This window comes from Mytilus trossulus, chromosome 13 (assembly GCF_036588685.1).
Source record: "Mytilus trossulus isolate FHL-02 chromosome 13, PNRI_Mtr1.1.1.hap1, whole genome shotgun sequence".
Classification (NCBI taxonomy): domain Eukaryota; kingdom Metazoa; phylum Mollusca; class Bivalvia; order Mytilida; family Mytilidae; genus Mytilus; species Mytilus trossulus.
In genome coordinates, this window is record NC_086385.1 from 28,690,582 (window position 1) to 28,717,588 (window position 27,007).

At 32.2% G+C, this 27,007-nt stretch overlaps 1 protein-coding gene across 1 annotated transcript in view; it reads left to right on the forward strand.

The window, feature by feature from the left end:
- The first annotated feature begins 3,107 nt into the window (after positions 1–3,107).
- The window catches only part of LOC134694220 (putative ankyrin repeat protein RF_0381), a 48,877-nt gene continuing 24,977 nt past the window's right edge, over positions 3,108–27,007 (forward strand). The window contains exons 1-2 of the mRNA XM_063555218.1: positions 3,108–3,125; positions 16,590–16,688. Of these exons, the coding sequence (XP_063411288.1) occupies positions 3,108–3,125; positions 16,590–16,688 (117 nt within the window). The remainder of the gene's footprint in view (positions 3,126–16,589; positions 16,689–27,007) is intronic.

The window sequence follows — 27,007 nt, forward strand, 5'->3', positions numbered from 1 at the left end:
TGGATTTTACGTAGCTCATACGGTTATTCTGAGTTAAAAGGCTTACAAACTACTGAAAATCACACTTTAATAAAATAAAGATAGCACACTCTTTTATTCACGTCCCAAGTCAGGAGCCTGTAATTCAGTGTCTGTCGTTGGTTCATGTCTGACACATTTTTTTTCCATAAATTAAATTGTTATAAATTATGCCGTTAGTTTTCATGTCCGTTTTACATTTTGTCATGTTGGGGACTTCTTAAGCTGGCTATACGGTAAGGGCTTTTTAGCTCACCTGTCCCGAAGGGACAAGTGAGCTTATGCCATCACTTGGCGTCCGTCGTCGTCCGTCGTTTGTCGTCTGTCGTCTGTCGTCCGTCGTCCGTCGTCTGTCGTCGTCTGTCGTCGTAAACTATTTCAAGAATCTTCTCCTCAGAAACTACTGGGCCGAATACTTTCAAACTTTAACTGAATGTTCCTTAGGGTATCTAATTTATAAATTGTATCCGAAGTTTTGATCTATCAACAAACATGGTCGCCATTGTTAAAAATAGAACATAGGGGTCAAATACAGTTTTTGGCTTATAACTCAAAAACCAAAGCATTTAGAGCAAATCTGACAGGGGTAATATTGTTTATCAGGTCAAGATCTATCTGCCCTGAAATTTTCAGATGAATCAGACAACCTGTTGTTGGGTTGCTGCCCCTGAATTGGTAATTTTAAGGAAATTTTGCTGTTTTTGGTTTTTATCTTGAATATTATTATAGATAGAGATAAACTGTAAACAGGAATAATGTTCAGCAAAGTAAGATTTACAAATAAGTCAACATGACGGAAATGGTCAGTTGACCGCTTTAGGAGTTATTGCCCTTTATAGTCAATTTTTAACCATTTTTCGTAAATCTTAGTAATCTTTTACAAAAATCTTCTCCTTTGAAACTACTGGGCAAAATACTTTCAAACTTTAACTGAATGTTCCTTAGGGTATCTAGTTTGTAAATTGTATCCGAAGTTATGATCTATCAACAAACATGGTCGCCATTGCTAAAAATAGAACATAGGGGTCAAATGCAGTTTTTGGCTTATAACTCAAAAACCAAAGCATTTAGAGCAAATCTGACCGGGAACTATATTGTTTATCAGGTCAAGATCTATCTGCCCTGACATTTTCAGATGAATCAGACAACCTGTTGTTGGGTTGCTGCCCCTGAATTGATAATTTTAAGGAAATTTTGCTGTTTTTGGTTATTATCTTGAATATTATTATAGATAGAGACAAACTGTAAACAGCAATAATGTTCAGCAAAGTAAGATTTACAAATAAGTCAAATGACGGAAATGGTCACTTGACCCCTTTAGGAGTAATTGCCCTTTATAGTCAATTTTTAACCATTTTTCGTAAATCTTAAAAATCTTTTACAAAATTCTTCTCCTCTGAAACTACTGGGCCAAATACTTCCAAACTTTAACTGAATGTTCCTTAGGGTATCTAGTTTGTAAATTGTATCCTAAGATATGATCTATCAACAAACATGTTCGCCATTGCTAAAAATAGAACATAGGGGTCAAATGCAGTTTTTGGCTTATAACTCAAAAACCACAGCATTTAGAGCAAATCTGACCTGGGGTTATATTATTTATCAGGTCAAGATCTACAATGTAGGTGCCCTGAAATTTTCAGATGAATCAGACAACCTGTTGTTGGGTTGCTGTCCCTGAATTGACAATTTTAAGGAAATGTTGCTGTTTTTGTTTATTATCTTGAATATAATTATAGATAGAAATAAACTGTAAACAGCAATGATGTTCAGCAAAGTAAGATCTTCAATTAAGTCAATTTGACCAAAATTGTCAATTGACCCCTTAAGGAGTTATTGCCCTTTAAGGACTTTTTTCGCAATTTGTTCATCATGTTGACTTACTTTAAAAAATCTTCTCCTTTGAAACTGCTGTATCAATTTCAGCCAAACTTAGGCTAAATGAGTTTCAGAGTATTTAGTATAAATTTTATATTTTATTTCCTTGTATGTCAAGAAACATAGCTACTATGGCTAAAATAGAACATAGTAGAAAATGATTATTTTTTTTGGCTTTTGAAGAAAATAGGACGATCCAAAAAACATTTAAATAAATTGTAAAGCCAAAATAATCATTGATGAGAGATTTAACCAAAAGAATTAAGGTGAGCGATTCCGGCTCTTGAGAGCCTCTTGTTTCATTGTTTGTCTGATTCCTGCTACTAACGGTTTTTGAATAACTCCATAGTCAATAGTATCTATCAATTTTTGCACATAAACTAAAGATCACTAAAGTTTATGATAGCTAAATAATACATAAAAAAATATTCAAAAAGCTGAATGCTATTTTATGCCTAATTTACAAGTCGTGTCAGTAAATTAATTGTAGACTTATTAATTTATTAAAGTCGTTGTTTAATTCATTTGTTTTCAAACAAGTAAGAAAATCAAGTTCAACACTTAGTATATATCGGTGTTCCTTCTAACATTTGTTTAAAATATTTATTTATTGTTGGGTACAAGAACTAAAACCAATTAGCAAATATTTTTGTTTGTCAGTATTGCTCAATGACTATTTGTTCATAATATGGTGGGTTTTTTTCTGTTTCATACTATGATTCTATGTTATCTTCATGATCTTATCAATAAGAACCAATAAACTCCCATTCTAAAATTTTATAGCGCTATCTAGCCTTCAACGCAATTACGACGTCAAATGACGTCAAATAATATATGACGTAACGATGACGTTTCATGAAAAAGATGGATACAAAGAAAACAACAAAATAACAACCAATAAAATATATAAAATGTATTCAATAATTGAAGGAATGGTGGTTTATTCAGAAATATTACGAAATGGAAAAAAATAAATATTTTTTTCACACAAAGGACATATATGTCCTTCCCGCAGTAAGCCAGGGGAGGACACATATGTCCTTCCCGCAGTAAGAGGATTCATATTCGCGTTATTTTTCTACTCACGCGTCGCAAAAAAACAAATTAGCTCGCGAAATTATTTTGATTTACAGTATGTATGATTTAATACCTACTGTAAATAATACAAAAACAAGTCATCTGCTTTTATTTTTTAGGAAATCCGGAGAAAGATGGAGGATATAAATCAGGTAATATTTGATACGATTATTTACATAGTGGTATTCTCCATCGTTGAAATGCGTGTACAGCTCGAGTTTATGACCAGTTGTTCATATTTTAGACTTTGTTGAATTATAACTTATCATTAACCCTCTTAATGCCAAAGCGACACATATGTCGTTTTAGTGTTGATGCCAAAGCGACATATATGTCGTTTGGTGGTTTGATGCAAAGGCGACATATATGTCGTTTCAACAAAAGTATAATATGAATCAAAAATTTTGCAACCTTTACTACAGTAAATAATTAAAGTTTTATAACATTGTTGACCATCGGTCATCTAAGTGTATTTTGAAGCAATGACGTTATAATTATGGCAAAAGTAAATTGAATGTTTGTTATCAGAAAAAATACGTTATCCAGCGACAAACGACAACGTTGGTTTAAATATTTGCAGATCTTTGCAAGCACATGACACTGGTACTGAAATTTAAAGATTGACACAAGAGCTGGAAACTTGAGATAATTGAATAAGACCCGGCCACCTTTATTTTTCATCGTTATTTATCAGACTAACATAATAAAAAAAAAAAACTTTATTGACCACATTTCCGACATATTCGTCAGACGGTGTTGAAAATGTCTTATAAAGTTTCGCACATCAGTACGTATGTTCGAACATAAATGTTTATGTGTGTATCCTCACAGACAATTCGAAACAGGAAATCGGTCCACCCATGACAGAATAATAGCCCAAGAAAACTCGGTAATTATACTGAAAAGAATGCTGAGATTTGGAGTTATGAAAATTTAGAAAAACACTAGTTTTGAGCATGGAACTAAACAGAATTCCCCTCAGATGATCGATAAAACACACACGGCCAATGTCAACATTTTCTTATCTAAGTTGAGTTCCTTTTATCCAAATGGTGTTTGATTGATAATCGACAAATACTTGACTTAAATTTGATAAACATTATAATTTAACACAGGCACTTGTCTCAAAAAATATTTCCCTATATACCTTAATATGGTATATTCTCCTTTTGATGTTTTAAAGTGTTCTAGCTGGATTCCTGCTATGAAGGAGAAAAAGGTTACTTCCATTTTTACAAACATACGTTTCGTAAACTTAAGACTTTTATTTGTGTGAATCCCGTAGGAGAAATATTTTACAAACATTAATTTTAGGACTGAAATCGTGTCACTATTAAACATTATATATAAATATATGGTGCATTATTAACGGATACTTTCATATAATTGATAAACGAAATATTTGATTTAAATTTTTACTAAAGCTATTTTAAAAACTGAATTTACGATTAATTAATATTGCGTGTCATTTAGTTCAGCGACAAACATTTCATTCTTATAATATAAAAATAAGGGGATTAGTTTAACTGCCAATGATCATTATAAGACAACAATCAAACAAAGGTGAAATAGAGTGGATGTTAGCAATATTGCAGGCAATCGTATGGCCTTCAACAATGAGAAAAAACAGTACAACTAGTCACCTACAGAAGGCCCCGAGATGAAAAACGTGAAAAAATTTAATCAAGAAAATGAATGGCCTAATTCATAATAATATATTTGGCTTATTCATATTCGTGTACAAGTATAACACATAAGTTTTAATCATTTAATTGAGAGGGAAAAAATGAAAATTAAAGAATGTTATCCTTTCAAGAGAAGTAACGGGTTCTGTATTTCTATATCCAATATGATTTCTAGGAGACTGTATTGCTCAGGGACTATTCATCTATATTAGCATCAGCTTATTCAAATTCAATATATAGACCCTTTACAGATCCTTTTTTTTTTACATACCGGTTCATGACATTATTTTGGTATTTTTTAGCCGTGCATGCACCATCTGTATCTTACTTGAAGTTTTAAAGGCATATATTTGAAATGGGTCTTTTCCGGATTTAACAGAAGCTAGGGTTTTGAATTTCACTAAACAGGATACCAAAGACCTGGTCATGAAATATTCATAACTAAATTATAGAGAATAAACTGATGAAACAATATGTTTTCCGAGTGTTCGACATTCACTTTTGTAATTTAATAAAAAGGATCTTGTCGAAAAAGTATTCTCTATTAATCTGTACGATGATTCACATTAAAAAAATCCAAAATGAACACCCATATTTTTTGGCATTCGTTAAAAGAGAACACGAAAAGATATATAAGAGGAGACACCCTCTACTGGCACAATTTTGTTACACAAAACCAGTAGCGGTTATTAGGCCTCTAAATCTGGATTTTTTTTTTTTATTCGGATAATGATGTAACATAGTCATATATACAATTGAGAAATAATATAAGTTGTTTTGCCCGTGAAGAGTACAAGGAGTATTGATATCGTTACCTTTTGTTGAGATTCAAACTTTTTTGTCGCACAATTTTCAACGTTCCCTGCACTGGTAAAATGATAGATCAATTGCAGTATATAGGTTCCCTTGCACATTTTTGTATTGGGATAAATGACTGTTTAAAAGGTATTTTCTATTGACAAGTATCATATAACCAACTTCACTTGCATATGGGATATACATTTGTCAACTTATTCGGTATTCAAAAGCTTGCAGCTCCTATTCATACTTTGTAAAACGTCATTAGTGTCTTAGCAGAGAGTGGACGAACTAGTGTTATGTCAAAGAACGTCTCATCCTTTTTCTAAAATAAATCATCGGAAGATACCAAGAATTTGTTAATAACAAAATTGAGAATGGAAATGGGGAATGTGTCAAAGAGACAACAACAAAAAAAAAACAACAGCAGAAGGTCACCAACAGGTCTTCAATGTAGTGAGAAATTACTGAAATAAATATTCAGTATTACAGTATTATGTTCACAAATAATTCATTAGAGTCTTGAGGAATATATTTTGAGAACTAACGTTGTTTATCGTCTTAATTACGTTTTAAAAAAATTGAGAATGTAAATGGGTAATATGTCAAAGACACAATGGGTGAACCAATATTAATACCAAAATATGCCATTTGTAATGACCTGACAGCAGTATAGTAACTATATTCCTTCTGAATTAACGTGTTTTAAGGTTTGGTTTGCTTTTGATGTGGTGGCGACATTTGTGTGCTGTCAAAACAATGTTACTATGAAAGATTGGATGTGAAATACCTGAAAATATAAGATGTCTGCATGTTGATTTATATTTACGAATGATGTTCTGGTGTCAACGTATATTTGTTCCGCCTTACAGAAGTTCCTCTGGAAACTTTGTTATAAACATTTACATATATCTTTTCTTGTTGGAAAAAACATTATATATCATTTATTCCGTTAAGAACATATACTGTAATATGTATTCCTGTGGAAATAATATTTCAGAATATTTTTTCGTTTTGAAACTTATATTATGAAGGAACTTATCAGTTCACAGTTTAGCAGAACAGTAATATCAAAAGGGAAACAAATCCTAGTTTTTTCGGAGACGTTGTTTGCCGAAATCATAAAATTAAGATATGATCATGAAAAAAATCTTTTCATAAACTCATTCTAAAAGGTTTTCAATTTAACACTGTAACTAGATTTTTGGATATTGCTTTTATTGTCACAAATATTGATTTTGTTATCAATAAATCAAATGCAAATTTAAACTCATTATTTTTGTATACATGTTCACATTCACGGTTCTACAATCTGTCAATACCTGTTTTGTACCTGTTATTTGGTATTGCACAAGGTTATAATTTTCTCTTTTTGTAAATGGCGTCCATAAAATGAATTTCGTGGATATTGGATTTGAACATATTGATATTTTAGTCTGAAATACATGATTTGTTTTATTAGTATTGAGCTAGCTTTAATTAATCTGATTATTCATAAATCTGATCAATGTTTTTATATTTTTCTGCAATGTATCAATGTATCAATCAGAAGAGTAAAACCCTTTTCATTTTTTTTTTGTGTTACCACCAGTAAACGAAGTTTAGAGAGAAATGGGCGCCCGGAAAAATGTTTTACCCCGACATATTCTGTTTGAGTCTCTTCCAAGTCAGGAGCCTGCAATTCAGTTGTTGTCGTGTGTTGCTGTTTATCAAATTTGTTTTTCGTTCATTGTTTTTTTTTAAATAAACCAGGCCGTTAAATTTCTCGTTTTGATTGTTTTACATTTGTTATATCAGGGCTGACTATGTGGTGTGGATTTTGCTCATTGTTAAAGACCATACAGTGACATATAGTCGTCCTTTTAACTATTTAGAAGCTTTGTATAATTTGCAATTTTATAACATCTTTTTTTGTATTAACCCTCCACTTTTTTTAATGCCTGTCAAGCTACACGAACTTATAAAATCGTGGTTTTCATAAGTTGCTCATTGTCATCATTTCCCCTGATTGATTGAATTTCAATCAAGGCGATGATTTTTTTGCTTAGTTTATATTTCTTTTTTTTCATTCCGAGCCCTTTACAACTTAGTAATGATATCAGAATTGGCAATTGTAGTATGATGTAGTGATGTTGAATGTTCATATGATAGATTTTATTCGTGGATTGTTGTCTCCTCAAAATATGTTTACGCTTTATCATCACCACTGGCATCAGCATATGTTTATGTCGGATCTATGCCGCAGAAACATAATTTAATGCTGATAGTTATCAAGGGTACCAGGCTAATAATTTAGTTGTGCTAAATACGGTAAAGATAATCTATGCTTGGGTTGAAAACATCCTTAGTAATTCGAATAATACATACTTTTGCAAACAGTTAATTTATAAAAATGACCATATACTTCAAATTCATGACAACAATGAAGTGCTGAGTACTGGGTTGGTGATACATAATTTAACGCAAAGTGTTATGTTTTACTTACAGAAACTACTGTTAGCGTGTAAAGACGACCAAGCAGAACCAATACTAAAATACCTTCATTTAGGCGCTAATGTAAACTGCAAAAACCCTTGGGTAAGGATACAATACGACTATTTATATGTTTTGGTTTATGATACTATTGTTCACGTTATAAAAGTTCACAATTTATAGAGAAAGGAGTTCAAAATCAGTTCAAAAGGTGGTTGATTTAAATAACCACCCGATCACTTATTTTGTAAAGGTAAAATTACATAAGTTCAGTAATGACACGGGCATAGGGAACGAGTTGTGAAATATGAACACCGTAAGATGGTGCCAAAGGAACATCACCATCTTAAAATGGAAAATTAACAATAGTGAACGAATACGGTCCCTTTTGTCAAAAATTTTCGTGTGGAGTTTGCCGTTTACAACCGAAATATCTAAATCTAGGAAAGGACAGTTATTACCGTTTAAATTTGATTTATTTAAAGTAAGCTCTTTGGGGTATAGGTTGCATTTCTGTAAATATTGTCAATGCATTTTCCAATAGAAATCCCCTTTACTGCTAAAACTGTACCACTTTTACTTTGACGTATGGACAAATATAATGTCCTAGAATTGAAAGTTCATATGCACTACTTTCTTTTTTCAAAGGTCAAAATATAGGGCTGTGCGCATATTTTCAACGTTTATATGCCGCGTACTTCCAAGAGTTTAAACTAACACTAAATTTCTTACTACCACATATTTCAATATAAACAATATACACATGTATATTTACTGGTAACATTCCCAAGGTATGTCTCTGTGAGATACAAAATAGAGATCATAACTGGGATCCAGTGATATGTACTACTATTATATTCAATGATCAAGACATAGGCATGTGCGGCATATTTTCATTTTTTATATGATCTTCACTTTTGACCGTCAACAGAGTTCACAATTCGCTGCAATCATGTGTTTATATTCTGGTAACATTCCTAACGTATGTCTCTATTAGATGAAACAAAGAAATCTTATCTGGTAAGCAGGACGTTAACAAAACAAATTATCTATGAATACTATATATCTCCACAAATGAGGTGTGGTTTGTGAACAGCTGTATTTACAAAAATAAATCACTACTAAGATTTATGCGAATAGAACAATTTGAAAACAAAACACTAGTGTTTTTCCTCTTAATGTGTTTATATATCTCACCTTGTACGATTCGCTAGTGTGTGTAACAACGTATTAGATTTTAGCAATAGAAATTTATGTATTACTGAAAAAATATTGCACCGGGGTTTTCGATATCATAAACTAGTCAAAACATTTACTTTATTTTATCATCGTTATAAGGACATCATTCGTTAATGTAACTCAACATGCAGACAACTTATACGTTCGGGTATTTCGCATTCAATCTTGTATGGTAATATTCTTTACAAAGCACAAACATGTCCGTATTTTACCCCTAAAGCTAACTAAACCTTTAAACATACTTATTAAGGAGTGATATAGTTACATGTACGATTCGGTTGTCAGACCATTAGAGCTTGCATATTTTGGCTTTAATATATATTGATTCACTTATATGGTTTTTGCATCGGAATTAAACACAATTATTCTAAAACAAGTTGTTGGCAAGACACGGGTTATGTTCTTCTCATATATTTTATGATGGTATAATACTAAACCCGAACAGAGGGATTGTGCCTGATATTCATATGATGAAGACATAATCGTTCAATCAGTTTAATTGAGATCTGCAGCTGGCATGTCAGTAACTGCTAGTAGTCTGTTGTTATTTATGTATTATTGTCATTTTGTTTTTTTGTTTTTTTGCTTTTGTTTTTTGTTTCCTATTCTGACATCGGACTCGGACTTCTGTTAAACTGAGTTTTAAAAGAGGGACGGAAGATACCAAAGGGATAGTCAAACTCATAAATCTAAAACAAACTGACAACGCCATGGCTAAAAATGAAAAAGACAAACAGAAAAACAATAGTACACATGACACAACATAGAACACTAAAGAATAAACAACACGAACCCCTCCAAAAACTAGGGGTGATCTCAGGTGCTCCGGAAGGGAAAGCAGATCCTGCTCCACATGTGGCACCCGTCGTGTTGCTTATCTGATTACAAACCCGGTAATTACTGTGCATACTGTTGTGCGTTTGTTTTCTCTACATTGACTAGAGGGGGAGGGTTGAGATTTAAAAAAAAAACATGTTTAACCCCGCCTCATTTTTGCGCCTGTCCCATCTGGCCTTTGTTAGTCTGGTATCATTTTTAATTTTACTTTTTTCTGTATGATTCAGAGTTTAGTATAACTTCCATTATCACTGCACTAGTACACATATTTGTTTAGAGGCCAGCTGAAGGACGCCTCCGGGTGAGGGAGTTTCTCGCTGCAATGAAGACCCATTGGTGACCTTCGACTGATGTCTGCTCTATGGTTGGGTTGCTGTCTCTTTGACGCATTCCCCATTTCCATTCCTAATTTTATTTAATCATTCTTAATTAACCTTTATGCATGTTGTCTTACATGTAATGTATAGGACCAGTTTTAAACTGTTTCGATAATAGATTGAAAGCATTTCTGACTACTAAGAATGAAAAGTTTAGTAGTTAATCATTCAAACATTTAACGTTATATGAAGTATCCTGCATCTATCTCCAGTCCACATTTTACTCTATGTCTATTTCATTTTATTTATCACTCTAATATGACGTGGTTCTTTCGCTTTGTGAATAAACCTATGCTCTAAATCCAACAAAATTTGTGTATATTGACTACTGCAGAATAATGAATTTTAGCAATTTGGTATACATTTGATATATTAACTTAAAACACTTCCAAACTTTTAAATGTTGCACATGTTGTAACGTTACTAATTCATTTATTATGAATGTCATGTGTTGCAATTGGACATTGACATATTTGACCTAAATACGACATCCGTTCATGCTGGCTGTTCAAACTCCTCCCTCTGAAAAATCACAATGCCAGTCATTTGCTTGTTTACAAACAAAAAAGGGAGTTTCGTGGAAGAGCCTACACAAACCCTCTACACGAATATAAATCGGACATAAAAAATACCTTATTTGTCCTTATCAAAATCGAAATAATTAATGCACTTTCACTATCGCTCGGGCTATTATAGTCATTAAAATAAAGCATCAAGTTTTTCTTAAATAAAAGTCTACAACGTTTGCATCTAATGGTAAGTTTAGATATCGTGTCACAAAAAAACATCTCTCACCATATATCTAACATAATTTAGCAAATATATTAACTAGAAGTGTGTACATAAAGCCATATTTGCATAAGTTGTATATGTTAATTAACCATTTTGATGTATGAATTCACTAAAAGTTTAATCAAACGGACTGCTAACAAATTTGTTTTGCATAACTTTCACGCACAGTAATGGTTTTCTGTACAAAAGACCATAATAGTAATACAATCAAAGCATTTATTGGTTAAAGTGTCTGTTTTTGTCCCAGGAGTAGGCATTTTGTTTTGCAATTGAGGCTTCAAATTTGCTAAAAAATTCTGCGGTTTCTGTAAATATGGAAAATTTAATACATACTTAGGATAAAACACACTATTGTTAGTTTTGTTGAGGTATTTTTGTATTTCTAGTTTGTATTTTTTTTATGATGCGAACACAAAAAAGCACCTTCAGGTGTTGCGTCTAATTATTGGGTTATAACGGGACAAAACCATCACAACAACTATGTTTAACAAGGAAGGATCTATAAGTTCCAATGAATGCGAAGAATAAAAATGAGCACTTCTGAACAATTTAAATTACAATGCATATGTAATGAATTTACTTTGCATGCAGGGCTTTTAGGTAAACTGTGCATACTGTAAACTGTGAATTTATGCTGAGTCATCATAGTTATTAAAGGCCTAGGATTTTTTAATCTTTATGAAATATTTATAAAACTTCATATCTGAGTTAGTGTCATTTAAATCTATGACAGAAACCAGATTCTGTGAAAATATACAAGTTCTCTTTTTCCAAATATAGGTTGTATTTCGGTTAATATCATGGCAACACCCTTTACGGCTAAAACTAAGCCACTTTTTTGAAGTGTCGTGAAAAAATATATCGTAGAATGGAAAGTTGATATGCACTACTGCTTGAAAAAGTTAAAACATAAGGCTGTGTGACATTTTTTCAACATGTATATGCCCAGAACGTCTAAGAGTTTAAATTCTGTACCACAATTCTCTTCACTTTAGGCCTTCCTCAGAATTAAAAATTCGCTGCAACCATGTGACTGTATACATGGTAACATGGTGTATATACTGGTAATAAGTTACGTCTCTATGAGATGAAATATAGAGATCTTACTGGGAACTAGTACGTAAACAAAACAAAATATATCAATGAATATTATATATTTCATAAAAAGAGGCGTACTTTTTGAAACAGCTGTATATACAAAGTGCATCCAGTAAATGCATTAAAAACAAAGGAGAATGTTCACGAAGGGTTAATATAGCTATTAAAGGCACAAGGACTATTATTTAGAACACCAGACGCGCGCCCCGTCCACATAAGACCCATCAGTAATCCTCATGTCAAAAATATTTATAAAGCCAAACAAGTACGAAGTTGAAGAGCATTAAAATTGGCCCTAATTTTTTTATGCTTTTTAAAATAGGGCTAAAAAAACTACAAATTCGCATAGAAATACTTGTGATAATACTATAACGATCAAAATACATTTTCTTGCCACCTTCCTTTTAAATTTATGAAGCTATGACCCCTTAAAGAAATATTATTCGTATTTTTGGTCAATTTTAGTATTTTTTTCACCACAATTTTAACTATTGTCGGCATAATTAACCTTGGCCTCCATCCACGATCCAAAAACGACCCAAAAACTTATTATATTTATAAATTCTGTAATAAAATTGGAATCTTTTGGTGACAAAACATTTTAGATCGTAGGTGGCGGCCAAGATTTTTCAAAAGCTTTTTGGTCAGAAAATTGCACAAAATCATCATATTTTGACAAAATGTCCAAAATGTCCAATATGAGCCTACTTTGGAGAATAGTTTGTACTTTTATGAAAAGAACTGATTTATTTAGCATTGAGGGTTTTGAAATAGAACTATTAACGAACCAAATTGTGACCTTTTTGTGTTTTATGATAAAGTTGATATTTTAGGCCAGTGTATGCCATCAGTGAACCTTGTCTTTTGTGCAACTGCAAAACCTGTTGAAATAACCGATAAACGTGTTGTTAACTTCTAACAAAAAAAAACAAAAAAAACCATGCAAACAACACCAGTTATACTTTAACATGCAAAAGAGAGGCCAAAGATACCAAAGGGACATTCAAACTAATTAGTAAAAAACAAACTGACAATGCCATGTTTAAAAAAAGAAAAAGACAAACAATGGTACACAAAACACAACATACTAAAAAATACGGAACACGAACCCACCAAAAATGGGGATGATCTCAGATGTTTCGAATATGTTAACAGATCTTGTTGCAAATGTTTCACCGTCGTCTTGCTCCTGTTAGTACAAAGGTTATATTCTGGAAAAGGGTACGGGGTTTAACGAAATAAGGAATATGTCCGCTATCATCTGAAAAACGGATAACCCATACCAATTAACCAACTAGTCCATAAAACACACGTGAGGATGATTTCAACTTCAACCTATAAAATGCCTTACAATGACTAGTGTTAAACAATTCAAATAGGAAAGCTAACGGTAAAGTATATAAAAAAGAGAAAAAAGATAAATTATGAACCACATCAACACACAACACTGAAAATCAGACTTAATAACTTAAGACAGGTGCAAACAAATTTTGTGAATGGTTTTACACTAGTCGCTTTTGGGGCCCTTAATAGATTGCTGTTCAGTGTTAGTCAAAGCTCTGTGTTGAGTGTCGCACTTTGACCTATATGGTTTACTTTTATAATTATAATTCTTGTGGAGAATTAACCGGGGAAGATACACTCCGTATGCGAGCGCTGCTAGGATATAACTATATAGAAATGGAAAATTCATAATTGGAAGGCTTCAATCATCCCTCTTATTACAAAGTTCTATTTTCAACCGACCCTCATTGTCAAATTTTTGTCATAAGCTATGAGGCAGACTCTACTGTATCTGTTGTATCCTTAGTCATATAAAGCATTTGTAAAGTTCGATTGGAGAGATGCACATAACACAGTCAATACATTTCGAATTAATTAATGTTAGATAATCATCTTATATGTCATTATGTATAAGCGGGAAGTAAAGTTAAAGGATACTATTAATTTCTTTTCATTTCTTCCAAAGAAATTCCTGTATGAAATCAGCCACATTTGAATAATGAAACAAATCGGTAAGAAAAGCACAGTTGGTTCTCATTTGAAAGCCGATTTATTTTTGAAAAACACGTCCCCCGGCCCCATCATAGAAAATAGTATAAAATGAAGATGTATGATAATGCCAGTTACAGAGATTTTATTTTGGAATCAGAGTTATTTTTACAAAGTAAGATTTATCCATCCTAAGACAAGGTACATGTATTTACGTTGGACTTTCTTTTTGATGCAAAATTGTAGGACCAACTTTTTCAATTTGTTTTTATCTTAAGAACACTAATGTTATTTGGCTATCTAATACAGTGATGAACGATATAGTTCTCAATCTTTGGTTGAAATTACAAAAGAACATATAACAGACCTATGCTTATTTCCTCTTTTATATATTTAACAATCCGGGTTTTTTTATTTGATGTACACACAAAAACGATGTTGTTAAGGCTTATCTGCGGGGACAAAAAACACATTTGTGATGGAAGTAGGACAATTGTTTTGCAACATCCGGGTATTTGCTCAGCAATTTGCCAACATTCAGAGCTGAAATAGTTCATTAAATAATAAGTCACTGGTATTTGACAAATGCTACATCTGCTGGACAATATTTAATGATGATTTTCTTTACACATGCTACATTTACATGCATGGTTGTTTTTGGCTGTATGATGTATTTCAATAACTGACTACAGTTTATTTCTAAAAACAAAAAGATGAAGATGGTAATTAATTGATTGAATTTTTGTCTCTTGTATCACTTCAGGGGAGAACAGCATTACACTTGGCGTGCAGTGTACATTGGAAAAATACAGACGTCATTGAAACATTACTTAAACACGGCTGCAATCCAGATGAAAAGGATGACGTAAAGGTTTAACAATTACTTTTTTCCTGCTTTGAGGACTGTTATTTATAAATCTCGCTTATATTTGCTGCGCCTTTAGGTCTATGAAAAGTACTTTACTAAATGCTACCTTGTTGGTGTTTAATACTGCAATTTGCTCTTGGTCTCTGTTTGAAAATCACATTTCTTAATCATATGTTGCCTTCAGAAAGCTAGAAAAAAAGTATGATGAAGAAAATAACAAGTATGCTGAATAAACGATTTGACTGTTCAATTATAGAATATTCGAATTTTCGTTTTGCTTCAAATACTGTTATCAACATCTGTGTGTTTTTTTAATCGACAGATATAATTGATAAATGTGATATTTTGGTAACAACGTCATAGAATTCGTTATCTGTTTGTTTTTATTTTACGTTTTGTATACCCTCTCCCTTATAAATTTTGAAACTTTGTAAATAACTGCTGTGTTAATGTTGGTTCTAGAGAATCGAAAAGATCCGGGAAACAGAAGATGTTTGAATTAGAAGCATAAGAGAACACAAAGTGTTTTTAAATTCAGTGTTTTATAGTTTTTTGGCATATATTTCAGGTAAAAAATAAAATCGGGATGTCAATATTTAATCAATGATATTATTAGTTTCATTGTGTATTAGTGACCTAGTACGATATATATGGGGCCAGTATATTCCATATGGGATGAAAGCGAATTAGGTTACTAGCACACGATTTAACAAATTGATCTTACCGACTATCTTCACTTGTTGTATTTAAACTAGCGACCTATCACAGTGAATAAGTCTTCAACATTAGGATTTAGTATTAAGAAGCTACTTCCATGTGTCTATACAATAAACAAAAGTAAGCCAACGATAACAATTAGTTAATTTTAAATTTGTTTTATGAATTCATTTCAATCTTTCATCACATGTATAAATTTTGTTGTCTTTTCAGATTTTTTTTTAAGGAAGTACCTCTTTAATGCCAAAAACAACAAATTGATAGCTGATTATGTTTAACATGTTTAATGAGTTTATTTCAATCATTTATCACCATTTTCTTCGTCTGTTCAAACCTTTTACATTTTCCTCAACACCGTGTTTATAAAGGGTCGCGCCATTTTTTTAATTTTTTTTGAAAAGGGAAGTTTATTCTTACCTACCCCATATGGTAACTAAACCTTTATGGTAACTAACCATGTACTTTTCAGAACACCTATGCCAAATATACATAATCACCACTTGTAGTACTTTAACCAATCATATCCCTATAAATCTATAGACCGTTAGATAATTGATTATAACATGATTGTGCAGTAAACCAACGACTAGTAAATACTGATATAGCAATATAATTATATGCAACCGTAACCTTAAAGCACAGTGGGATTAGTTTTGAATATATTCTGCAATGTATTTCTCTAAAAAGAATACAACCAAGATTTTATGTAAACACCATATGGTATCTGTTGTATCATTTTAGGGACGAACAGCATTACACATGGCTGTTCATAACTATAATTCAAACATCATCACAACTTTAATCGAATATGGATGTAAACCAGATGAAAAAGATGAAGAGGTAAAGTAGAACAGTTCTTATTTCTTTAGAAATGCAATTGCAGAACAACATCATATATTTTTCTACATAAGGAATTGAAAGTGCCATGTCAGTTAAATGGCAGTTATTTTTAATTCGTTTGATGTGTGAGAACTTCTGATTTTGCCATTTGATAAGGATATTTCCGATTTGAACTTGGATATCGAATATTGTTGTTTTTTTCATAACTGTTTGAAATTTAAAGCACTTGTAACTTGATGGAGATTGGTATGTCTAGCGCGCCGGATACAGTGCAGGCGATTTGGTGTCACGATATCTCTGTAGCATGCGTTTGAATCCCGGCGAGGGAAGAACAAAAAATTAGCAAAAGCAAAATTACAGATCTAACATTGTTGGGTTGATGTTTAGACGAGTTCTATATAAGAGAATGTACACAGCCATGTATCACCATCACTGCTGGTGATCCGATGGATAAACTTGTTGAAGAGTTGTCATTGGTTCAGACGTACATATAAATATAATTATTTATGTGACTGTATCTTGCATTCATTTGTAGGATCCTTTACCATGTTTACTATAGATAATTCAGCTGATCTGTAAAACTATCATCTTCATGGCTTATATCATGTACTGTATTACGACGCTAGATTAAAACTGACGAGGAAAGGTAACACTCAGCCACCGGAAGCCTTATTATATTGTGAAGCCAATGTGGTCGAGTGGTCTAGCGACGGCTGCAGTGCAGGCGATTTGGTGTCACGATATCTCAGTAGCATGAGTTCGAATCCCGGCGAGGGAATAACAAACAATTTGCAAAAGCAAATTTACAGATCTAACATTGTTGGGTTGATGTTTAGACGAGTTGTATATATATATATATTCTCAACCCGGGATTAAAATGATAAATGATATTCTTATTTTAACGGAAAGACTTAAAATGACATTAGTAGTCTCCCTTGTATGTGTTAACGTCATACTATTGTTAACGTCAATCTATTGTTTCATATATATGCAAGTCACATTACCTAAAGATTTTTAAAAGCAGTGAAAGTACTAGTAAAAGTGATGTATTGAAACCGTTGTTATCTTTTAATAATTTTCTTATATTTTACCAGCATACGGACTTTACTTAACTTTTTCTTTTATATATATATATGAGTGCCTATAAGAAGCAGCACATGACATACAAATCTATGGGAGTGTGGATTAATCAGTACAGAGATTAATTCAATTACACAAATAAATTTTAAATATATAGTTTAAAAGTAAAAAACACAAAAAATCACATCATAAATCGAACATTTTTTCTGTTAGCGCTTTCACCGCATCTCCAGCAGTTCATCAGACAGAATTGTTATCGTTAATAGTAACGACTTGTGACGTTACGTTATAGTAACGACTTGTGACGTTACGTTATAGTAACGACTTGTGACGTTACTTTATAGTAACGTCATGCGGTAATTGTATATATCTTACGGAATTTTATTAACGGACTGAATTTCACTTCCTATTTAATGTCGGCTAATAAAGTTCAATAAAATATTGTTCCTTGGCTTCACGCGGAATTTTATCTTCGGTCCAAATATTAAAAAAGGGATATATTTTAAATTTTCCCGTTCCACATCGGTCAAAGTTTTCAGAACAAGGAGAATTTCGAATTGACTGGTCCTTTATCTGCTGTTTATAAATATATATATATATAATATGCATGAGGTATTTTTCAATAACTCTTCAATAGACATAAGGCTTTAGGCAAAATATTTTCTTTTAAATACAAAGAATAAGAAAGCACACAGTTGACACTGCAATCGACTGATCCAAAGCGTAAAACATTAATTGATAAGATTTCACTCAATGTTCATTATCCACATTTTCTTTCGTATTAAGGTCTTTTGATGGAATGTTTCTTGTAAATTGATAAACAAATGGTGAGGGTTTTAACTTAATAATTCTATATCGGACGTATTTGATACATTATTAAAATATTGTGGGTTGTCATCCAAACGACAACACGTTTATTATTGGTTGTTACAATTTCGTGAATGTATATATGTTGAATAATATTTGTCTTATAACTGGTGTCTTTTTAAAAAGGAATAATGTTTGAATATATAGAAAAATTTGATATAACATCTTTAATTATAAATGGCCAAGCCTCAGGATACAAGAAATGAATTTTTTACTTTGTTTGGGTCTGCCCCTCCGTTTGTTTTATACTTTTTAAATCAAGCTATTTTATGACGTTAAAAAACATATCTTAATATGTAATAAGGATTAATCTCATCTTCAAATGTGTTGTCTATATTGCGTAAGACGACCGAAACATGTATTTTCTTTCATGTCTACTAGTTGTGTGTCTATTGATACGCTTGAGCATCGATTGTTGGATTTGAGCCGAATATGTGAATGCCAAATATGTAAACCTAGAAAACAGTTTATAAAAAAATAACCACATAGGACCTACAAATAATTGATTGTAAGTTTGCCTGAATGATATGAATTTTTTTTTTAATATTATATAAATTTATAAAGGTATAAAGATATTTTGTATAAAGATATTTTGTATTTAAATCAATTTAGTACCGAAACATTGACTTATGAATTAAATACGTCCGATGAGCTTTTATGGATTTATTTTCATCATACATTGTAATTAATACTCTTTGTATACTGTGTTTTGGTTTAACAAAGGCATACACATATATTGTAATTATAGTAACGATGGAAATAGGTGACAAAAGTTGCTAGCATCAGAATCTACTTTTCATTAAAGTTTATTTTATAAGACTATTAATAACTCAAACAAAACACCATACGCAAACCATGAAACTCCCTGCCTTTATGTTAAAATCAAGTACTGATTGGTAAGCTAAATTTACATAGTTAAAGAAGCGTGTCCACTATATATTTGAAGGTGATAACTTCATAAACCATCCAGTGAATGAAATGTTTAGTTTTTGTCAAAACTAAATCATGTTGAGAAACTTGATAATTCTAGCTAGTCCCGCTTTTGAGATTTCGCATCAGTTATATTGTATTATATACATCAATCCAATATTCAAAATAAAAACTGCTATTTGTACGAAATTGATTATGTACTAAATACAATCAATAATAATTAATTTAATTCAGTATGTTCATACAATATTTTCTTACAACATTCACAAGTGTTTATACATGTTTATTTGAAATAAGAAGATGTGGTACATGAGTGCTAATGAGACAACTCTCCATCAAATTCGCGATGTGGAAAAAGTAGACAAGCATAGGTCAAAGCACGTTGTATAACATGAAGCCACGGCTCACAACAAAGAGATAGCTATAAAATGCCCTAAATGATAAGTTAAAGAAACAATTTCAACAGGCAAATCATTTCATATAAAACAAGAAACGAGAAACACTTAAGAACAAACGAATAACCACAAGTTTCTGACTTAAAACAGGTGCAAATTAATGCACTGGGTTTAAACGTTTAAACAGACGCCAATTCTTACCCTTACCTGCAATAGTAGTAAAATATTACAACTTAAATAGATACACTACAAAATATCAATTCAAATGGCTTTACTCAATCAAATGACATTAAAACTACAAGTAAACATACCATAAACGAATGAACTTGATATATGACCCAATATAGATACAATATTGAATATAAAAGGGCGCATGTAAAACAATGTCATAAAGAAGACTATAACCTTAAACACGATGGCGTTAAATAAAATAACGTACACAGGTAAATCTATATTTATTGTTTTTGTAGTTAGAAGTATGGAGAAATTTTTTAAAAAGTAAATAAACTCGTTGTTCATAGTACGAGCACATCAGTGAAAATGTATCGTCATATTAAATACTTGGCACATTAATAGTAATGAGACGGGATATAGCACACAATAAGTAATTATTGCATTACAAAAATGCATACAAAATTGTGTCAACAGGTCAAATTAACACGCAGGTACTGAAATCTAGATATAAAAACCAACTACTGTTAATAAAACAAATCATGCTTCAGAGACTAAAACCACCAAAGAGTAAAAACGATAACTTGGAGTCGTTTTTAACTGCGTGAGGTCTTATATAAAGTCCTGTACAACAAATAAAAGAAATTATATTTTTTCCAAGTCAGAAAGTATCTCTGTGAAAGCGTTAAAAGAACAAAAGGATATTGAAATAAAACCTGTCGACAAAGGGGCGCTGTGGTTGTAATGAATAAAACAGATTACATGGCAGAGGGGGAATTATCCAATTCCATTTTTAATAAACAATTAACCACAGATCCAACACTAAATACTATTCGAAGGATCAACACCATCCTTTAACAGATGTTCGGTCAAAAGCATATAGACAATGCCACCTTTGATTATTTTTTGCCTCTTGAGAACGAAGCAAAGGCTGGCAGATTCTATATGTTGCCTAAAATACACAAAACGGGCAATCCGGGTCGACCAATTGTTTCAGCGAATACAATGTAATCACCAAACTAAAAAGATATCAGAATTAGTAAACCATCATCTTGGACATCATGTGAAAGAACTACCCTCTTACATTCAGGATACGAAAATTATCTAAAGAAAATGGAAAGCATCAATCCTCTGTCAAACAATACTATACTTGCATCTATGGACGTGTCTTCTTTATATACCAACATTCAACAAGACGAAGTAATAGCAGCGTGTGAAGAGGCATGGAACACTCGTAGTTAAAAAAAATCCTGCAACTGAGTGCCTTTTTACACTTCTGAAACTAGTGCATGAGAACAACAACTTCTCTTTTAATGACAAACACTATCTCCAGATGGACGGCACAAGTATGGGCACAAAAATGGCCCTGCCATATGCCAACATATGTATTGGCCAACTTGAAAAACGCCTTTTGGCTAGTGCTCTATACCAGCCCTTATCATGGTTCCGATTCATTGACGATTTTGATTTTAAATTGACAGATTCACAAGACCATCTTTAAGAATTTCTCGAACACTGTAACTCTTTCCACCATTCAATAAAAATTTACGTATGAATCGTCTATGCAGAAAATAAACGTCCTTGATACTACGAGCTACATCCAGAACGGAACCATTATAACGGACCTTCATACCAATAAAACGGACAAACATCAATTCCTTTCTCCTAAAAGTTGCCATCATAAACACTGCTCCCGTGGTATCCAATTCGTCCAGGTATTGCGAATCAAGATAATATGCTCTACAGATAATAAAATGCTAGACTTGGACAACTACGTAAACATCTAGTTGTTCGTGGACACAATAGCAACATCTTTGAAACAGCTTCCGAAAGAGCAAACAGAACTAGTCGCCAAGAACTTCTAGAATACGAGGATAAGAATAAAGCAGTCAACAGAACACCTCTTGTACTCACTTACCATCCGGATTTTAAAAATGTGTCATCCATTGTTAAGAAGCATTGGAAAATTATAGAAAATGACTCAAATCGAAAGAAAGGATTTTCCTCACCATCAGGCATGGCCTTCAAAAGACCTAAAAACATTCGTGACAAATAAGTGACATCTGTATGAGCAAAGCAGCTTACTCAACCTCCCAGTTGCTACAAACAATGTCGTCGAGGGAATTGCTTTTGTTGTAAAGCTGCCAATACAAGTACATTGTAGTTCTGTCATCAGCTCCGTTACTTAACAAAATTATCTACTCAAATTCCAACTGTAAAACGGAGAACTCAATTTATATACAGTGCGCCAAAAGTTAAGCACCACCTATGTTTGTTGCAATGATTTTTTTTTCAAATTTAAAAAATCAATTGTTCCTCGAAAAAAAGAAAACAATCATATAGTAATTTTGCTAATTTATATCATAAACAAACCACAAAAATAATTTTGGTCACTTATGAAGGTTCTATGAATGTAGGTTTTTCGTTCATAGAAATAGTGTAAATTACACTATTCAGAAACGGAATTTAGGTTTCACTGTGATTTAATTTTTTTACAACAATTGATCACCCAGTATCATTGTAATTTTCTACACATAATCTTTGGTATGTTCGACAAATTCAATGTCAATATTTGAGTCAATAGCATGTGTGATAGACAACCTCTCTTCTGATACAGTTTCATAACACGATGTATCTTTCTCTGTACAAGCCTTCAAAACTTTAGTTGAGAAAATCTGTTGCATTAAACAACAAATGCCATTTTAAAATTGACAAAATATTGCGAAGGAGATCTCTGCGATTGAAATTTCCGCCAATGGCATCTCAGACATGTTTGATAGGGTTTATGTATGGAGACATGTTAGACCAAAAAAAAGTGTAAATGGCTTGTTGCTTTTTGGAATCTTTTAAAATCTTTGCCCTGTGTAATCTCGCGTTGTCGTCCATGTACAAGGGTCTTAGCAATGTTGACGCTAGTGGGAGATTTTTTTTAAATAAGAGACTACAATGTTTTAAGGCACCAAATCGCTGTATGTCTGTCCGTTTATGTTACCCAGCAGAATATGCATACCCAGCCTAAACGGTGTAAGAAGCAACCACGTACTGGAACACCATCAGCACTGAATGAAGTCTTTGTGCAAACATTGTTTTTGGTCATAGGCCGTTAAGTTTCCCCGCGAAATTCGTTTAGTGCGTCTACTGGCAGTAAAATAAACTCGCTCCCATCTGACCAATGAGTGTTTTGTCAGCTTCTTATGTTCAACCATAGATAGTCATTATCCCATTGAAACCTGACGGTAGAGTGGCTGCCTGTAAGAACAGGTCTCTATATACAACTTACTTTTCGGTTGCCTCTATGAAGTCGTCAGACCAATGTACGAGCACTAACATGACCACCTGGAGAAACAGTGTATTTATAAACGCACAAATGACCTTTGATAAGAGGTTGCTTGACCGCTTTATTGGAGTTCAATTTTTTGGTCGTAATGGATTTTATTAGTGTATGTTAAAGATAATTCATAACATCAAACATTAATATTTTTTTCGCAATAGTTTAAAAAATATTGCCGTTTATATTTCGGTGGTGCTTAACTTTTGGCGGACTGTATATATTAACATGTGACACCTTTGGCATTCAGTATGTGGGAGAAACAATGGACACATTCAATATTTGGCTAAATAACCATCGTTCAAGGTACAAATATATACCTATGCACGTACACTTTTAAATCAGCGGAATGTATTTTGACGATTTTGTTCTATCCGCGAAAATAAGCAATAATAACCTGCTGTGCGGTATGACCAAAGCTATGAATTCCCGTCCATTGTCACTTTCCAGTATATGAGGTGCATCAAAAATTGTGAAAATATTAATTAGATAAAATTCTACCTTTGAGGCACATTATGACGTATATTAAAGAGTTTTAGTGTCACACAGTTTTGTGAAGTGATCTAGGAACACCGTAAGAATGTTAAAGTTTCCATTTGGGTTTGGGTGAAATCCACCAAATTGACTTGTTCAAGTCTTTAGATAAAATGGGCTTCACTTCTTTTCCTTTCCCTTCATGTTTTTTTTTCATATAACAATTTTCACATAGTGAGAAATAGTTCGATAACTTCACGGGAAATATTGACATTCAATTACTAAAGGTGTTTAATCATGCGGTTTCCCAAAAAATAAAAGTTCCTTAATAAAGACATTAATTTTAAAATGTCCCTCGTCATTCTCGTTCCTCTCAAAACCTAAAATGGTAAACATGTCATACCTATTTAAATTGGACTAATCTTTTGTGCTTTCTTTTTTGATTTTTTTCCTCAATTGAAATGTAGTCACTTAATGCTAATAATCTAGATGAAGAACTTAAAAATACAAGATGGCCTGGGGGTATTTAACAAAAAATATTAATATTAAAAATTTACTTATCCAATACAAAAATTGGAAAAATCATATCTTAATTTTGTCAGCGTTTTACCAATTAAAACAAGCTATACTAGTCAAGTGTAAAAATTTTCAAATAAATATAACTATTATGTTATAAAATCTCACCCGACCTTTTTTATTTGATTCAATCAAAATTTTTTTTAAATTTTTAATGTTTGTACTACACATGTACCACACAAAAGTATAAGATAACTCTTTTTTATTTTGAATATGAAAAATACTAAATAAAGAAATGTCAAATGAACAAGTATTGATATTAGGAATATAATTTAGGAACTACTTTATATTAAGAAGAAATCACCGAGTATACATAAATTCCAGAGTCAACTTATTGACAAAAATTATGTTCGGCAATAGGCTGAATAATCTTCGTCAGATTTCAGGAAATAAGCTTAACACCTGACAACTTATAGTAATATCTATATAGAAAATGAAGAAGGATGTGTATTTTTACATCTAAAAACAATTTGAAAAGAATTCAAATTAAGTTATGCTTTTATTTGTTGATGACAAAATCGATAATCGTGCAAATGTATACATAATTCAAATATCTAATTACATTATTTAACTTATAAGTTTTTTTCAGGTTCGATAACTTTGCACGGATAACATAGTGATTTCCACGCTTTTAGTACAATAGTGCCGTAAAATTTAGGATGTGAAATACCGTTTTAATAAAAGTGTTTTACAGTTTCAGGTAACATTTACAAATCAAATCTTTGTATCTATGAAAGAATTTGAAAAAGTTTTAAGTTGATTATGGTAACAAAATCCCTGTCTTAATAATTTACTTGTTATGCATTGATTACGATCTTTAAAATCTATAATATCAATACAAACACGGACAAGATGAACGAAATAGGATAAATAAACACTGTATGATGAAGTTGAAGGAACATCGCCGTCTTAAAGAAGGAAAGTGAACAATAGTGAATGAAAACTCGTCTCTATTTGTCGGATTTATAGTTTGGGGTTTCCTTTTAGAAACTGAAATGTCTAAATCTAGAAATGGCAACTGCTGTTGTGTATGTTAGATCTATTTAAAGTAAGACCTTTGTGTAAATTTTGGTAGTATATTTAGAGAACTATGGACTATTTAACAAAACAATTACCATTAAGATATCAGTAGGTATTGTTGATGTGTCAACCAAGTGTTAAAAGGACATGTCTATAATGAGTCTGGTCATATTCTGAGATTCAAAGCATCACAGGAATAAATCTGCTATGGAAGGGACACAATCGGTGCCCAAAGGAATACATTTTATCGCCAAAAAACATACATCTATTTTGTCCAGGTGATAATATAAAGCTTCAATTATATCATATTATTATATACTACTGTTGCCTTTATTTACAGTAAATGTTTTCTGATATATTTTCTTTTTTCATTAGAGAAAAGGCTTTGAACGAATAACAGCAAAGAAATGTGCAAAGATATTCTTATTGTAAATAATTGAAACATTTGGATGAAGTTGTTATATACTTTGCGCTAGCGTACAGTAACTGGTATAATTACTTTATGTCGACTTAAGAAATTAAAAGTTATCAAGACATTCTGAAAAAGAAGTCAAATAACTTTAGATTTAGTTGACATTGTTTCCCGCAACTACAATCGTATAATCTACAACAGGTATCATTTATGTAAATTCATAAACCATTCGTGCCCCTTTCCCTCACCCCATTCCCACTCCCATCATTCAAAATAAAATGTGTCTGAATTTTCGATTCAAATGGGTTTTTTCCTCTCGCTAACAAAATTGTAATCTTGGAGATCTTGTAACGTATCCGTCTGTCCGTCCGTTTGTCAACTCTAGTCCGTAATAATATTGTTAACACTTCATATTCAATCGTTTCAGGGTTTTGACCTCGTGAATATCTAGAATCTTATAAAAAAAAAAATAGGTCAAAGGTCAAGGTTACTGTTCGACCTAACTTAGAATATACTTTACCCTTAAATATATCTAGAAACTGATTCATTTTTAAGTTCAGCCGTCTAAAGTCAATTGACATCAAATTGTTACACCATATAAGAGACGTCAATTATACCGGTTTATAAAAATAAAGGGAACATAGACTTTACAAATAATTGCAGAGGAATAAGCCTCTTGAGCAAATTAGCCAAATTGTTTACAGCTGTTTTAAACCAAAGACTACTAAAGTGGGCATGTGAAAACGACATAATCAGCGACGTACAATTTGGATTTAGACAAAGTCATGGCACGGCAGATGCAATTTTTGTATTGCATTCTATTATAAATAGGATATTATCTGACAAGAAACTACTGTACTGCTGTTTTGTGGACTACAAGAGAGCGTTTGATAGTATTAATCGTACAAAACTCTGGATGAAGCTTTCACGTGTAGGAATCCGAGGGAAGTTATTGACAGTTGTGCGCTCTATGTACGAAGTAACAAAGTCTTGTGTTCGTTTTAACGGTTCGTACTCTGAATTCTTCGAATGTCAAATCGGTTTACCACAGGGCGAGGTTTTGTCG